This window comes from Equus asinus, chromosome 6 (assembly GCF_041296235.1).
Source record: "Equus asinus isolate D_3611 breed Donkey chromosome 6, EquAss-T2T_v2, whole genome shotgun sequence".
NCBI lineage: Eukaryota > Metazoa > Chordata > Mammalia > Perissodactyla > Equidae > Equus > Equus asinus.
The window spans coordinates 74,496,955-74,514,041 of NC_091795.1; the positions used below are offsets into that span (position 1 = coordinate 74,496,955).

The 17,087-nt window shown below is 37.4% G+C and overlaps 1 protein-coding gene across 1 annotated transcript; it reads left to right on the forward strand.

Moving 5' to 3' along the window:
• Nucleotides 1–257: 257 nt before the first annotated feature.
• FAM98A (family with sequence similarity 98 member A) lies at nt 258–16,269 on the forward strand. The gene is made up of 8 exons (XM_014854923.3): nt 258–464; nt 3,390–3,538; nt 5,711–5,845; nt 9,594–9,778; nt 10,782–10,862; nt 11,442–11,558; nt 14,237–14,404; nt 14,492–16,269. Exons 1-8 carry the CDS (start codon nt 412–414, stop codon nt 15,155–15,157), a joined length of 1,554 nt encoding a protein of 517 aa, XP_014710409.1. The 5' UTR covers nt 258–411; the 3' UTR covers nt 15,158–16,269.
• Nucleotides 16,270–17,087: the final 818 nt, after the last annotated feature.

The window sequence follows — 17,087 nt, forward strand, 5'->3', positions numbered from 1 at the left end:
GCTCACACCCACCCAAGTCTTGAAAACCCCCCAAGCTCCTCCCCCGCCCGCCTCGCCCCAACATTCGCACATGCGTACACTCAATTAAGAGAGTTTAGAGCGCTCCCCCCTCACCGGGTCCCCACGCCCAGCTGCCACGCAGCCAGTCTTCCTGCCCTTTTTCGGGCCGCCGGCTTCACTTTTCAGTAATACGCATGTGCAAAACGGTGCCGCCCGGCAATCCCTTAGCAGGCAGGGGTGGGGCGGCAGGCGGGACCAAGTTTCTTGCGCACGCTCGGGACATGCGCAGTGCGAGGGCTGAAGCGCCAGCTGTCGATTTGGAAGTTCCGGGGAGGCAGCGCATGCGCGAGTGTACGCGTTGCCGGCGAAGAGGGGAGCCTGACGCCTCGGAAATTTGAATACCACAGTAGCATGGAGTGTGACCTCATGGAGACTGACATCTTGGAGTCGTTAGAAGATCTAGGGTAAGACTGCCAGGGCACGGGTCTCCCAAACCCCACAGTGCCGGCCCCCCGGGAAAAGCTTCTCCGCTCCAGTCGGAGACACCTGCCTCTCCACGCCGCACCCCGTGGCTCCCGGCTGTCGCCTCCCTCTGGCTCCGGGACCCCAATGCCACGTCCACTGCCTGCCCTGCCGGCTCGGGTCCCTCCAGCTGCGACGCCCCTAGGCCTGCCCTGTGCTCCCTGCAGCGGACTTACCCGTAGCGTTTGTCAGTCATGCGTGTCATTGTCTGGGCTCCGGTTCTCGCCAACCCCCTCCGCGAGCTTTTCTCCTTGCTCCCCATCCTCCTGCCCTACCTCCTCACTCGAGACCTTGCCAAAGTTGATTCTCTGTTTTCCTACTTGTCCTCCAAACTTCCAGCTTCTGTCTGGAGCCCCTACTCCTACCCCACCCCACTTTTCGCAAAAAAATCTCCTTTGCCCAGTCATCTCTGCATGCACCCAGGCTGCCCGAAGCCACATGTCTGTACGCTGCGTTCTTGCCGCTAGCCACCTCCCTTGTGCACCTAACCTGTCACCACCTTAAGGGGAACCACTAGCAGATTCCCTTGACTCTGACACTACTTCATTGAGTCACCATTGTCCCTTACCCTCCGAGTCGCCTTGACCCGCACGTCCCTGCATATTTTTTGTGCATTTTGTCTCTCCTCTTGACAATTACCCAACCATAATTCATCCGTATCTACAAGCTGGAAATTGGGCTGCTTATCTCACTGGGTCACCCAGATCAGTGTACTCTATTAAAACTTGAGAACTTAGAACCTCTTGGGCGAAATGTGGTTCCAGAAACAAATTGTATGATTAAATACTTGCCTGCAGGTACGGTGTCCAAAAATGTATGGATTTAGCTAACTGTAGTTGTAAAGTAACAAGTCCTTTATCAAAACCTTCCACTAGACTTTTTCATGACGGGGAAACCTTTCTTCTTTAGGAAAGGACAGCGAGAGGGTTCCCAAAGTCTGCCCATTTAATAACTTGCTGTCCTGGTAGAAATTTTCTGGAAAGGAAGTGGTAGTGCTTATCATCTTTCTTTGTCAAAATGAATTACTGTTGTTCTTTTCTTTGGAACTTTGAATTTTCATGAATATTCCAGACTTCAGGGGGCTTATTTCTTTGATTAGAGCACAAGTAAAAGTCGGGTTCAGCGAAATGGTCTCTCTTTGTGGACGTCTCAGACTAGCTTGCTTGCTCACACATGAAGCCATTCATTCAGTAAACATTCTTGAGGAACATTTGCTCTGTGGCGGTGTTGGGCTGAGCACTTAAAGGTACAAGGTGAGGTGGAAGAGAAGCTCACACTGAGAATCTGCTGTGGGGAGAACTAAGGAGGGTCAGGAAGAGGAAAGGAAATGGGAAAAAAAACTAGCAAAGGAAATGAAGTTCTGAGCTTCCCGGAAGAAGTGACACTTAAGATGAGAGGATGGAGTAGAATTCTAGAGGATGGAGTAGAATTCTAGAGGATGAAGGTAAACTTTATTTAAATTTAGGCAATCAGCATGGAGAGAGGTCCCTTAATGATTGGTGACAGATGCTGTTTCTTCCCATTATCCTTCTTTTACCCTCTTTTAACTATGTTTTTCTTCTCTTGGGTACTATAAAGGCCATTGTTACTGCAATTAAACTAATCAAATAAATAATTGAGATGGGTTGTAATGTGAACCATGGGATTTTCTGAAAACTTTGCTATAAATTGTAACTGTCACTGCTTAGTTTGGTGGCATTCAGTCATTAAAATTCAGGCTTAATTGATGTGTACTTTCAAGGATTCTCTGAGAAATATTAGAATTAAATGACTGTCCTTTATCTCTAACCTGGCCCACAATAGGAATAAACTAATAAAGTCTAAATGTGTAACACAAAGAGAAATGTCTAGGCCTCGTCTCTTTATTCCAGTGTCTAATAATATATGGTTTTGAATCTAGATGCCAGACTATATATAATCTCATTTTTTGTGTGAGGTTTTTTTCCATTCTATTCAATATATAAACATATAATTATATTCTAACAGGATCAAGTGATGTCATTTCTCTAATATCTCTCTACCTCTAAATATTGAATTATTTTAAGCATATTTAATGTATCATCTTTAATAACCATTTTTATCAATATTTCATTTAAAAGAAGATAAAACAACTTTCTGAAGTATGTATATTTTTAAATTACTTTGAGACTGACAAAATCTAATTCTAGCTATATTCTACATTGGGCTTCATTAATACTATTGTCTTTCATGAATGTTTCAATATTTAATAATTTTTAAAAATTACGTTTGAACCATTTACAAATGATTAGGGTTCACTTGCACCAGTTCACCCAAACATCAGCTCACCAGTAATTAAGTTAATTTTGACATTTCTCTGGTCCTAGTATAGTATGTCTTACTAATCTTAATTGTCATTAAATACAGAAAAGGGAAATGATTAATTGTAAAGTTTTTGCTTTTGAAGAAAGTCATTAAAAACCTAACCTCATTGATTTCCAGGAAAATTTATAGAAAAGATTAACCTAAGTTTTATTTCTGCAATAGTAAACTATAGTATAATTAGCTATCATTTATTACTCTAGTTTTAATTCTCAATTCAGTTAAAGTAAGAAAATAAACTTCTGTACAAGAACTTTCAGTAAATGTACAGGAGTTGAAATCATTTAGTAGTCTATTATATGTGATTCTATGAAACATTCACATGTACTTTGAAGGGCTGAGCTTTTTTTTCTAATGGTTTAATATAACTCTGAATCTTATTTATATTTGTCAGTTTAGAAATTGGTCATCATAACATATGTATTAAACTATTGCTTAAGTATACAAATAATACATAAATATATTGTATCTGTAATATGTTAGATGTGATTTTACATTCTTCTGAAGTGTAATTTCTTACTCACCAGTTACAAGGGTCCATTGTTAGAAGATGGCGCTCTGTCTCAGGCAGTCTCTGCTGGAGCCAGTTCCCCTGAGTTTACCAAACTCTGTGCTTGGCTGGTATCTGAATTAAGAGTGCTGTGTAAACTAGAGGAAAATGTGCAAGCGACTAACAGTAAGTAAACATTCAGTTTTAGGTGCAAAATTTGAAAATACAGTTAGGGTATTGTCAAGTGAACATTATCAGGACTGCAGCTGAAATTTCAGTTCTTTGTAAATATAAAAAAAAATTTGTAAAGAAACCAAATACTTTTTTCTCCTATATTATTTTTAGAGATAAGGTGATTCAGAAGTTGAAAAACCAGAATGTAGTCATACAACTATTAAAAATTTGTGGAAATTGAAAAGACCCTATTACTGAGATATGGAAAAATGGAGACCAGTATGGCACACATGAACTTTTTATTCTTTGTAAAACATGACTTGTAGATCTTAAAATGGTGGCTAGAACTAGAAATTGGGATGTTTTTCTCTTAGGCTTACCAGATTCCAGAATTATGTATAGCCTATAAAGTAAATGGATTATAACTCAGCTATGCATGGGGAGAAAGAGAGTGCTATATTAAGAAGCTTTCTGTATCATAGGAATGTATTGCTAGATACATCACAGCCAGATCCAGCACCATCAGATTTATGGTGTTGATAGCTGGTTTATATTTGCCAATTTTGTTATTGCTTTAGCACTAATTCGTTGATGCTGCAAAAGAGGCAAAAGCTTGGAACCTGACACTCCACCGTCTGGTTCCCTCTTACCATAGGTAAACCTATAATAGGAGACAAAGAAAAATGCCCACCTGTTAACCCACCTTATGGAGAACTGTATACATAATCCCTTCCCCCCCCCCCCCACAGAATTTTGAAAAGCTCACTCTCTTGCATGTTTAGTGTATTTAATGTGTCCATGTTAGTTGCATCCAATTCTAATTATTAAGGAGAGTATAGTGTAACAGTAATGATAGCAGCAGCTTACCCTTACTGAGCACTAGCCTCTTCTAAGCACTTTACTGTGTTAATTCATTTAAACCTCAAGGCAATCCTGTGAGGCAGGTTTCATCACTCTTTCGTACATTAAACAAGGAAGAACAAAGAGGTTAAATACATCGTCTGAGGTCACACGGCCAGTAAGTGCTACATGCTGGATTCACTTCCAGCAGTCAGGTTTGGGAGCCGGTGCTCTTAACCCTGCCTCTCCGCCTGACATTTCACAGGTCTTAAGAACCTTTGAAAACACCCCTACTAGATGGTCACTGTTTATAGCCTGGAGCCCCTTTGTTCAAATGAAAGCATTTTATAGAAGCCAACATATAAAACAGGTAAAAGTACAGCTGCTCTAGTTGAAGCTGAGAGGGGGTGCTCTTAGCACAACTCTCCCCTCATCCTCTCCAGCTGACTCTGAAGGAGTTCTTGGAGCTCTGGAGTTCACAGAACGCAGTTTGCAAAACGTTGGTCATACGTTCTTCCCATTTTACAGATGAGAAAATGGACCCACGTGAAGTGACTCTCAAAGAGTCTTAGTTAATTTTTGCCCCTCTGTGATATTGAATAGAGAACCATCAAAAGAGTAAGGAAGAAAGAGCATTGTTTTTCCTGGGTTCACCCAGTGGACTCTATACTTGACATGTTATGGGAATACAGAACTAGAAGTCATGTTCGCTATCTTCAAATTTAGTGTAACTGGTAATATTTAGGCACAAATGAGAGAGCTGGAGACTAGTGCAGTAACTGAATGCGTCACTTTGGTTTGCAGTGGGGGGGAATCACTGAGTGCAGTAGTACTTGGGGACGGTTTCATCAAGGAACAAGACCACTGGGCTCTGATGGATAGGTGGGATTGATAGAGGGGGAAAGGATAGAGGGCATGTCAATCCCAGAGAATAACTTAGATGAAAGCCCAGAAGTGGAAATGAGACCATTCCTGGGGCAATGAGGAGAGCAGCCTAGCGCAAATAGAGGGAATATTTGTAGAGCTAGTAGGTGACAGCTACATACATGTAGTAGCTGCTCCTACATAACAGTATGCTGGGAAAGGCAATCTTTTATGGCAGACAGAAAAAATTAGATTAGATGAGGCAGAAATTAGGAAGCCACTAAAGATTCTCAAATAAAGGAATAACCTCATGAAAACTGTTTAAGAAAGAAAATTGGCAGTGGTGTGAGAAAGGATGAATTAGAAAACAAAGGAAGAACTTGTATTAGGAGAATCCTATTAAAAATTACAATTTATGTATATATGCCAATTGGAAAAACAATCATTTTTATTAAATAAGGTTATTTTAATTCTTAAAAGGCCCGAGTGAAGCTGAAGAATTCCAGCTTGAGGTGAGTGGGCTCCTAGGGGAGATGAACTGTCCGTATCTTTCACTGACCTCTGGGGATGTGACCAAGCGCCTTCTCGTTCAGAAGAACTGCCTCCTCTTGCTCAGTAAGTTATGGCTGCTGAATGTAGCTATTATTTTCCACGACTACTAAACTGGTTGTTACTGTTTTGTTTCATTATGGATTTAATTCAGAATACTACTTATTTTAAAGAAAACTTTGTAATTTCCAACTTAGAAGCTAACGGCAGGCCTGTACCCCGGCAGCAGTGTTGTTTTGTGATTGTTACCCATTTGTCCTTCAGCTTTGCAGGTACTCAGGCTGTGCTTCACCAAATGTTTAAGTGTGTGATCCTTAATCCTTAGTGTTCTAGACTGGAAGCACATTTTAAAACAGACTAGGAAGATAGTGTGGAGATAATGAAGATTTTTTTAAAAATTGGTTTAAAATATTTTGTCTTGTTGATATTTGTGGTTGGGTAATTTTGGGGGGGGGATTTGTTTTGTTTGTAAATATGTCAAATTACAATATAAAATTCTCTGGAATAGTACTTGGATCGTTCCTGTACCTACTGATCATTCTGAGAAATAAATTATGAAAAGTTCTTTCCTTCCATGTTTTTTATATACTAACTACTATTTCTCTCTTCACCCTGAAAAACAGTAAGTAGACTCACAGATTTTATTACCTTAAATAAATTCCTCAGTAAACCCAACCAGTAGTCTTAACTCGTAATTTTTGTAGCATTCTGAGACACATTTAGATTAAGCTTTGGATAACTGAATATTATAGTTATTATTTGGACAAACACAATTCAGAAGATTCTTTAAATGTTTGTCTTTACAGCTGTACTATGGTTTTTGAATAATGATACATCTCTGCATTTGAAGGTTCAGTTTAAAAAAAAATGTGTTCATAGCCATTATACTTAGACACTGAGTTATTCCAGAATCACTCTCTTAACTTCCCCTTTGTCAAGTGATTGGGGGAGGGAGGTGATATGCACATAAGGTTAGAAGTTGCTTTAGGTATTGATATTGCTGCATATAATTCTTATGCATGCGTCAGTATCCTTCACATTGTGTATTTTCTATAACTGGCTCAGCCGCAATAGACTCACTAATTCTTCCTTGGTAGTACTGCTTATCCTTACTAATAGCTAATATTTGTCACTTAGAATATGTTATCTTATGTAGGAAGATAGCAGCTGTATGGAAAGCTTGGTAGTGACCCTGAAGACGTAATTCTTCCAAAGAGCTCAGAGTTTGGCTTTCTTAGTGCTGATACTTACAAAAACGACTTTGAATATAAATCTTTATAAAACGCCCTTAACTCTTTCCTGTTTCTTAAGCAGACTGCACTGAACATTATTATTTTGGACTCAGGGTCATAATTATAGACTTTATTTTAAAGTGTTTTTTTTTTAGGGGTGCTTTCTTTTGGTAGGGAAGATTGGCCCTGAGCTAACATCTCTTGCCAGTCTTCCTCTTTTTTTTCCTCTCCAAAGCCCCAGTACATAGTTGTATACCCTGGTTGTAAGTCCTTCTAGTTCTTACATGTGGGATGCCACCACTGCATGGCTTGATAAGCAGTGCTAGGTCTGCACTCAGGATCTGAACCAGCAAACCCCAGGCCGCAGAAGTGGAGTGTGTGAACGTGACCACTATACCACTGGGCTGTCCCCATAGACTTTATTTTAATGTGTTATCACCTCAAAAGCTTGTCAAGAATATACTGCTATCTGCTGTGCAACTAAATGACTAAATCAACTAAAGTTACTCTGCTCTTGGAATTCTTCATACATACATATGCACCACTTGCTTCCCTCCTCTTTGTCTTTGCTTCTGCGTTTCCCCCTTTCTAAAATATTCCCCTCAGTTTGTATCCTCTCTTTCGTGCTAGTATTTATGTACATGTCCTCATTCTCTACTCACTCTGTGTAAATATTTCTCATCTTTCCAAGTATCAGTTGTCACATCTTGATGCTATAATTTTACTTACTTCTTCCAGAACCCTTACCTTACTAATTTGAATCTTTTAGTACATTACAGTTGTTAACAAAATAGAATAGTCTTTGAATAAGTGGCTGAAAAACTCTTGTGTGTCAGGTTAAGAACCGTTTTGGCTATTCATGGGCCGTTCTGATTGTCAGATTATTTCCCTTAGATAAAATAACTCAGGTATCTGAGTTCCTAATAGGTGAAGAACTATTAATCTTTTTATGCATATATTCTTTATTCCTAGCCATATGGTCAATAGAGATAAGCTTTTTTGTTTATTTTGTATTAAATCTCCAGTGCCTTTACCTAGTACTTTGAACACATCAGTTACAGCTAAAGTTTTTTGATGATAATTGTATTGATGAACTAATTTTGTGAATGCCTCAGCTATGTTGTCCCAAATTTAGAGAACCAGTTTATTAAATCTTATAATATATGACTTTGTAGAACTGGGGTTGACAAACTTTCTTAAAGGGCCAGACAGTAAATATTTTTAGCTTCATGGGCTGTAAGGTCTCTCTCACAACTAACTTAACTTTGTTGTTGTAGAATGTAAGCAGCCATAGACAATATGTAAATAAATGTGGCAGTATTTCAATAAAACCTTATTTACAAAAATAGTGATTATTTTCATGACAGTGAAGTTTCACTATGTTGATCTTTTAACTCATACACTTTGCTGTATGGAGCATGTTAGGATTTTATTAAACCCATTTAGAATGACCTTTCTAGAAGCTTAGCTGTCTTTATTGTCCTAGGATAGGAGTTGTCAGCTTTTCAGAAATGATCTGCCAAAATTATGACCCCTATACTTCTAGCATTATAGGAAATGAGACATTCAAGTTAATCATTCTTGTATTTCTAATAGGACTTAAGAGCCCAGAAGGTGTATTTTTCCAAAACTGTCTTCCTAACGTTGTCAGAAGGTTCTCACTTTATCACATAATCTGAAATCCTGAGATCCAAATGATTGTTAATCATCTTTTATAAAAGTTTAAATGTGTTTGGGAAGGTTAAAGGGATAAGGTTGAACATTTATACCTTCAACCGAGTTACCTGAAGCAGGTTGCAGCCCTGGTTATATCTGGCTGAAATCAACACACAAGGGGATGATACTGATACAAAAGGACTCTGCCAAGAAATGATTAGCAAGTTTTATTGTTTGTTTGTTTTTCAGAGGAGGGGGTGAGAATGAGGAAAGTAGGGGGAAATGGAATACTGAGAAGAATATAGATGGAAGAGGGTTTTTTTGAACAGCTAGAGAGTGACAGTAGGCTACAGGAGACCATGAGAAAGGAACTTTTGGGAGTTGAGTGCCTTCCCTCTTCTCCTGTAAGTTAAGCTTTGACTACTTAAAATGTTATTGTTTCACGCCAGTTCTAAACAGACTGCCTAAGTATTGGAAGGTAAGAGGGCAAGATGGTTATGTTACTGGTGCGTGTCAGTGGTGAGAAGTGAAAAAAAATTAACCTTTTTAACTGTCGTTGAAAATTGGCCACCTGCCACCTTTTGCAGATCTGTTAACAGATGCCAACCCCGGTTCGGGAGATTCCTTAATAGTGGAATGAAAGAATCCAGATTTTTAGATGTGATCTGCCTTGATCCTTTGGGTTCAAAGAAGAATCACTTATTTTTAAATCAATCTTTAAAAATGTATTGGTTAAATACGTGAATTACAGACTCATCTTATATGTTATGTCATTTGCAGGTAAAAATGGTTTTCCTTTTTTGTTTTTATCCATTCTTGCAGCTTTAAAAGTTACCTATCATTAGGTCTATAGAATTGTAACTCCAGACTTATGACTATTAACTGTAGCTGTATCTCATTTTGAAATCTTATTTTGTTTACTTCAGCATACCTCATCTCAGAACTAGAAGCTGCCAGAATGCTCTGTGTGAATGCTCCTCCAAAAAAAGCTCAAGAAGGAGGCGGTAGTGAGGTCTTTCAAGAGTTGAAAGGCATATGTATTGCTCTAGGAATGTCCAAACCTCCAGCCAATATAACTATGTTCCAATTCTTCAGCGGGATTGAAAAAAAAGTAAGACCTTTAGTACCAGATTGTAGTGTATTAAAGGCATAGTCCTACAGTTGTTTGAAATGAAGCAAGTTAATTTCTCTTAATGGGAACCTAATGTGCATATTATTAAGTAATTGTTACTAAGTGAGTTTTGGGTTTTAAATCCTCGATACCTTAAAGAGAAATTAGTATTTTAATTTTTTTTAAAACATATTAGCATGTTTCTTTTTCAAAAAGGAAACTTTACACTTTGATTTGTAAGCTGAAATGAGCTAGATATAATGTAAAAAGAATTGAGACTTAAGTCCTTTTTAAAATTATTTTATCATTGAACTTTGATGCAATTATTTTTAAGATCTTTATCATTAAGTGTTACCACCCTCCTCCCCATTGACTGGACAGAAAAGGATGTTAATATTTTTGGGTTTTAATCCAGTCACTTCGAGTCTTATATGTTTCAGTTGGCAAACCAGATTTGTTAACTGCTGACACAATCTAGTATATGAAAATAAGTCAATTATTTTTATACCTCACATTATCAACAGTTGAGTTTTTTAATATAATTGATTAGGAACAAGCAATGTTACTTAAAAAATTAATGAATAGAAGAGAATGATATTTCTTATAGCAGAGTTTTTCTCTATATGCATGTCTGCTGGACTCTAAGAATTGGTACATTTGCATTGTGGTGTAGATGGACACCGGGATGCACAAATTTGGCTGAACTCTACAGGGGAGCAGCAATGTATCCATAGTCCATATTTTTCTGTGTGTTCATTCATCCATTCAGCAAATACACATTGAGTGCCTACTAGGTGCAGTGAAGGAATCATGCTTCCGTAGGCACATGAGGAGTGGGACAAGTGAGTGTCTTTATCATGTGGGTCTTGTACATTTCAAAACAGCCTCCACCTTTGCCTCTGTCAGGAATCTTCTTTTGATGGCAAGATATGATGGGAATTGGGAAGATGAGGAGGATATGTTTACTTTTAGATTTATACATTCATTTATGTTTTTGTGTCAGTTAAAGGAAACATTAGCAAAAGTTCCACCTAATCATGTGGGAAAGCCTTTACTGAAGAAGCCAATGGGACCGGCCCACTGGGTGAGTAGTGATCCTCTTGAGTAAATTTCATAAGGAACCATCTATCTATCCCATGATATTTGTGTCGACACTTAGAGTTTGAGCTTAATTTTTAAGGTGTGTTTTCTAATCTGTAGTTTACTAAGTGGACATCCTTAGAATCATTTTTGTGAATCTTAAGATTTATGCAGAATAATTTTATTTGTGTTAGAAGCACTTACCTCATAATTTATAAATATTTTACACAGCTGATTAAAATAACTTGAAATTTGGTATGACGTGTGTTTCTAATTGCCAAATGGATTTACCTTCAAGCCAAAAACTTCAGTGATCTAAGCTTCACACAGTGAATTATGGGAAAGCAAAATGAGAATTTGGTACTTCACGTATTCTTTATTATGTTTTGAAACAACATTATTTTGCCTATCGTTTTGTTAATTTATTGTTATAACTTTCGATATTATATTTATTAAATAATTTATTTTGTGCTAAGTGCTGAGGATTCAGTTATAAGTGAAACAGACACAGTTTCTTCTCTTTTGGAACAGAGGGTCAAGCAGATTTAAATTCTAACTGGTTTTTTTTTTAATTTCATTTCAGGAAAAGATAGAAGCAATTAACCAAGCTGTAGCCAATGAATATGAAGTTCGGAGAAAGCTGCTAATAAAACGTTTGGATGTTACTGTCCAGTCTTTTGGCTGGTCTGACAGAGCTAAGGTACACATTAAATAATTTAAAAGAGCAGAGTGTTTATAGACATGATCCTTAAACATTCCTAGCCCAGTTTAGATATAGTAGCGACTACAAGAGAAATACATAGGAGACACACACAGGAATTTTTCTCTAGTGAGTTGCTGAGTAGCAATTCTTTCAGCTATTCAGCAATAATAAAAACATTTATTTTTCAATTTTTAAAATATTTTTTAACAAAATTGTGTGTTATAAACCCTACTAGAAGTACCCATTGGTAAGAGAAATGGAAAGAGTATCTGAATTACTAAAATAATAAATTGTTAAATTTTTTGTTTATTATACTGTAAGCTAACAATTTAATTTACTAATTAAAGTTAGAAATACTGGCCTTAGCAAGACCAAATATTCTGATCTATTTATAGAGAATTGGAGAATTTAGTTAAGACTTAAAGTTTTATTTCAGGTTAAATTAGATAACCCAGGCAAAGGTCTTGGTCATTCAACAGATATTTATTAAATATCTACTACATGATCAGTAAGTAGGAATTAATCGGCGCAGTTGATTAATCTGACCTTCCTAGAACCCTGAAATGGAGCTAATCCTCGAGTTTATATGGAGGTCGGTCCAGATGTGTTAGTATTAGATGTTCCCTTAAGAGTGCGTTCATTTTTGAAAGTGGATTTTTCTCTGAATTTTTGGTAATTGACTCAGAATGTTTTTATTTAGTCTTCGGTTATCTTGCTAATATGTTAGTTTCACCTAAAATCTTTAAACCTTAGCACAGTCCTACTTGGCTGCTAAATTGTTGAGGTAGATGTTTATTGAGTTACAGTATTTTAGTATTGGAAAGGAGTCTTAGACAGTCTTAACTCACCTCATTTTGCAACTGAAAAAATGGAGACCCAGATAAATAGGAGGTTTTGCCTAAGATCTCATGGCTAGTCAGTAGTAACACCGGGAGTAAATTGTTCTCTTCTGTGACTGTTGTTTAGGAAATACCAGTCCTTTCTTAAATTTTCTTTGATAAAAACAATCATTTCACTCTCAGCATGGTAGATATACTTCCAAAACAGTAACCTGCAACTCTCAGCTACAAAACATATGACTGATGAAAGTTCACTGACCAGTCAACACACTGTGGTTCTGGTCTTGGCAAGGCCATTAATGGACTTTACAGCTGGCATCCTGATACAGTGTGTCTGAGTTCCAGCTTACTCTCCTCATTTCTGACATCTTTAAAATGCCGTCTTTTAATCTAGGTAATATTTAAGATCCTTTTGAACTATATAATACACAGTGATTCTATGAAATATATAAACATCCTGGGGAGAGGATAAAGAAATATACAAATTAAGTTGCACAAATTTATTGATTGTTTCGTTTAATGGAATTTATGTACTAGTATCTCACTTTGAAAGTTCATTTTAAATCACTTTTTAGAAATTACTTTGATATGCACAAAGTGAATTTTTGTTTCCCATAATGAAATTTATGTGCTTATATCTCACTTTGAATTGCATTTTAAATCACTTTTATTTGAAACATATGAGAAACCATTTTCTCAAAAGTTTTTGTTTACCTTCAACATTGATTGAGCACTTATAGGTACTATAGTGACTGAAAGAAAAAAATATGACATATTATTATAATTTTCATAATGACAATCTTTTTATCCTTTTAATTATTAAAGAAGGTTTTTTTAAATGAAGTCACTGATCATCCCTTTGTCTTAACCACAATAACTATTTTCATTTTAGTAGTCTCTTCCTTACTTTGTCCATATGTACAATCGTAGTAAACATACCTTTTTATGTCCTGTTTTTTCACATTATATAATCTAAACATTTACCATCAATATTTGACTACCTGCATATAACTGACAGGCTTACCTGATATTTTTGGTTCTTGTGCTATTTTGCTATGTGTTGTGGTTGTAGTTGTTGTTTCTAAAATTTAGGTTACTTTAATTTGCATTTATTGATTCCTGTGTGGAAAAAACGTTTAATATTTGTTTGAATATATGTTCTCTTGTGAACTTTCTCTTTGTATTCTTTGGTCATATATCTTTTGGGAGCTTGTGTTTCAAATACATTTAAAGGATATATTCAAGTTTCCTAATTTCTCAGTGATCTTAATCATTAACTTAAACTTCTACTAAATAGTTAAAGTATAGTCCCTTTTTTAAGTTTATTATTTATAATAGAGGGAAGTATTAAATAAGGGAAGTCACTTTTACAAGTGTATTATGTTAACAGCATAATTAGTACAAATTAGTCACAGCTAACATTTTTTATCTCATAGTAAGCAAAATGGGAAAATTAGAAAACACAATTGTTGAAATGGGCTCATATTCTTATATTTAAACAGACAAGATGAATATGTTTGATCTGAGACCTGTGGCAAGGGAAACATTTTTACCTTCTCAGCTCCACAGTCCTAAAAGGAAGCCCCCTACCCTTGTGTCCCCCTCCCACCCGCTCCCTGCCATCCCTCCTTCCTGTATCAGCAAGTCTGACAGCTGTACTGTGAGATAGTTCTTGACTAGGTAGGAGCAATGGTGAGTATGTAACTGTTTCCCTCCCTTCTGGAGCCTAGTAAATATTGTCATCAGACATTTTGGAGATCTTTAACTTATTTAATATGAATGTTTCTATGCCATTTTGAAAATTGACATTTGTCTTTGAACACTTTCTTTCAACAGAGTCAGACAGAAAAATTAGCAAAGGTTTACCAACCAAAACGCTCAGTCTTATCTCCTAAAAGCACTATTTCTGTTGCGCATCTTTTGGCTGCAAGACAAGACTTGTCAAAGATTTTAAGGACAAGCAGCGGCTCTATAAGAGAAAAGACTGCCTGTGCCATCAATAAGGTGACTACAATACCTTTAATTTTCTTTCAAATACATTTATTTCTGTTTATAAAGTAAAGTAGTTTGAATATCTTTCTTATCCCCTAGGTGTTGATGGGCAGGGTGCCTGACAGAGGAGGTAGACCCAATGAAATTGAACCTCCGCCCCCAGAGATGCCGCCATGGCAGAAAAGGCAAGATGGCCCCCAGCAGCAAGCAGGAGGCCGAGGAGGAGGGAGAGGTGGTTATGAACATTCATCATATGGAGGACGAGGAGGTCATGAACAAGGAGGAGGGCGAGGTGGACGTGGTGGCTACGACCATGGTGGCCGAGGGGGAGGAAGAGGAAATAAGCATCAAGGAGGCTGGACAGATGGAGGGAGTGGAGGAGGAGGTAGCTACCAAGACGGTGGTTATCGAGATTCGGGTTTCCAGCAAGGTGGCTATCATGGTGGCCACAGTGGTGGCTATCAAGGTGGCGGTGGTTATAGTGGCTTCCAGACATCTACGTATACAGGAAGTGGATACCAGGGTGGTGGATACCAGCAGGACAATAGATACCAAGATGGTGGGCACCATGGCGATCGAGGCAGTGGTCGTGGAGGGAGAGGTGGTCGTGGAGGGAGAGGTGGTCGCGGAGGCCAGGGAGGAGGTTGGGGAGGAAGGGGGAGCCAGAATTATCACCAAGGGGGACAGTTTGAACAGCACTTCCAGCACGGAGGTTATCAGTATAATCATTCTGGATTTGGACAAGGAAGACATTACACTAGTTGAGGCTACAGAACCTTACATTTTGCTAGAGCTCAAGTAATAGAAACTTAGTTTCAGAATCCTGAATCCAGCATAGATTTTGAATTCATGTGAGACCACAGGTGGCAGGCAGTTTCCTGCGTGGCATCAGCATTTGTAGGTCTTCATTCAATTCTGTTGGTTTTTTTTTTTTAACAGACTTGCATAGTGCTGTTTATTTGAGAAACACATCTCTCCTTTGTATGAAGAACTTTTTAAAAGGTAATTAAAATTGCCTTTAATTGCCCAGTAGACTAATTCCACAGTCAGAACATGCATACTTTTTTGAAGAAATTACTTGAATAAGTAGTTTTCATGTTTTCAATATGCAGTTTTGAAAATGAGGATTCGCCTAGATTTTTACAACTAAGAAACCTTCCTCAGATTAACAATCCATTTATATGCGTTTTCCTCAAAGTATTCTAATGCCTGTTTTCCAAGCACAGTTCTGCCCTGATTGGCTTTTTTTCTGGAAAGATGATGCCGCATTTGCTTCACGATAGGCCTTTTAGGTCGGTTCCTATTAAATGAGCTCTTCTGCAGATAGCACATTCAGTAGCCTTATCCTTTTGATGGAATACTGTACCATATGCTCAACTCTGAAAACCTTGAACATGGCCAAAACCCATAAAGATATAAAAGCAAACTCAGTTGTGAACCTATAGTCCATGTAGGCATTTAGTTAAGTATAGCAACTCAAACTGACCTGCATCCATTCAACACAAGTTCCTCCTTCAACCTTATTTTTACTTGAAACCTGCTAGAAGAAACAGCAAACTAAAATTTGTTTTATGCACGAGTTAATAGCACTGGCTCAGCAAATACAAGTTGGTTTGCTTTGGACGGAAGGCTTTTTTGTAATGGAAGAAATGCACTACCAAGGAAGAGGACAAATTTTTGCTTAGTGCAGGAGGCCCTTTCTTATTGCTGCAGAAAACAAAAGCCTGGCTAAGTTGATGTTTGACATTCTCCTTTACTGAAATCTACATGACGCTTCTTGCTGGGTTTTTGTGTACGTAAACATTGTCAAGCTGTGAAAGAAAATGGCTGGAGGTGTGCTTTGTGTGAAAGGTGAGCAATAAAGTATCTGTACGTTCTCTCTTTGGTTTGAGTTTTATTTTAGCTACTTTTTTAAACTGAATTATTCTGGTCACTTGCTTCAACCTTATGTGCAAGGGCTTTGTTCTCCAAAGATTCTCGAGTGTTTCCTTGAGACGTACTTTGTAGTGAAAGATAGCCCTTACCCTAAAACCTTAAATAAATTGAAAAATAGCCATTTCCAGATTTACCTTTTACCATAACATGATAGCTGGAAAACTTCACTACTCATCTCTGGCCGCTGGGTGTAGCTGTTGCTACACAATGTATTAGGCACAGAAATTAATGGCCCTAATATTTTAGGGCTTTTTTGTTTTGTTTTGTTTCTTCATTTTTCCTAAGAATGAGGAACATTTTTCTTAAAAGGAAGTGAATTGAGAATATAAATAGATGTTTGTAAAAAAGAGAAATAGTATATCCTTTTCCTACTAAATTGGGCTTTTGAGAGTAAAAAATCAACTGTCTTGCCATTAAAAATATTCTATTTGCTATTGAGATAAGCACATTCTTTTGATAGCTAAAACCATTTTTGAAAGCCTGCCTTGATCATTTTGTTAATTTTACCTGTTTATTAGATTTTTTGGCTAGCATTTACCATACTAAAATGTTCAAACTTGAAGACAATTTAAAATTCTTTCATTTATCATTAAAGATTTTAAGTTCTGTCTTGAAAGTTGTAAGTGTTGGTCTCTTTACTTAACACTGTTAACTATGTTTAGTATGTATAGGAGTTTCCTAATAGAAATTGTCAAGGTTTACCTATCAAAATGCTTTCTTAGAATGCGTGCACATTCACTTTGGGGTTTGTTTTAGTCTG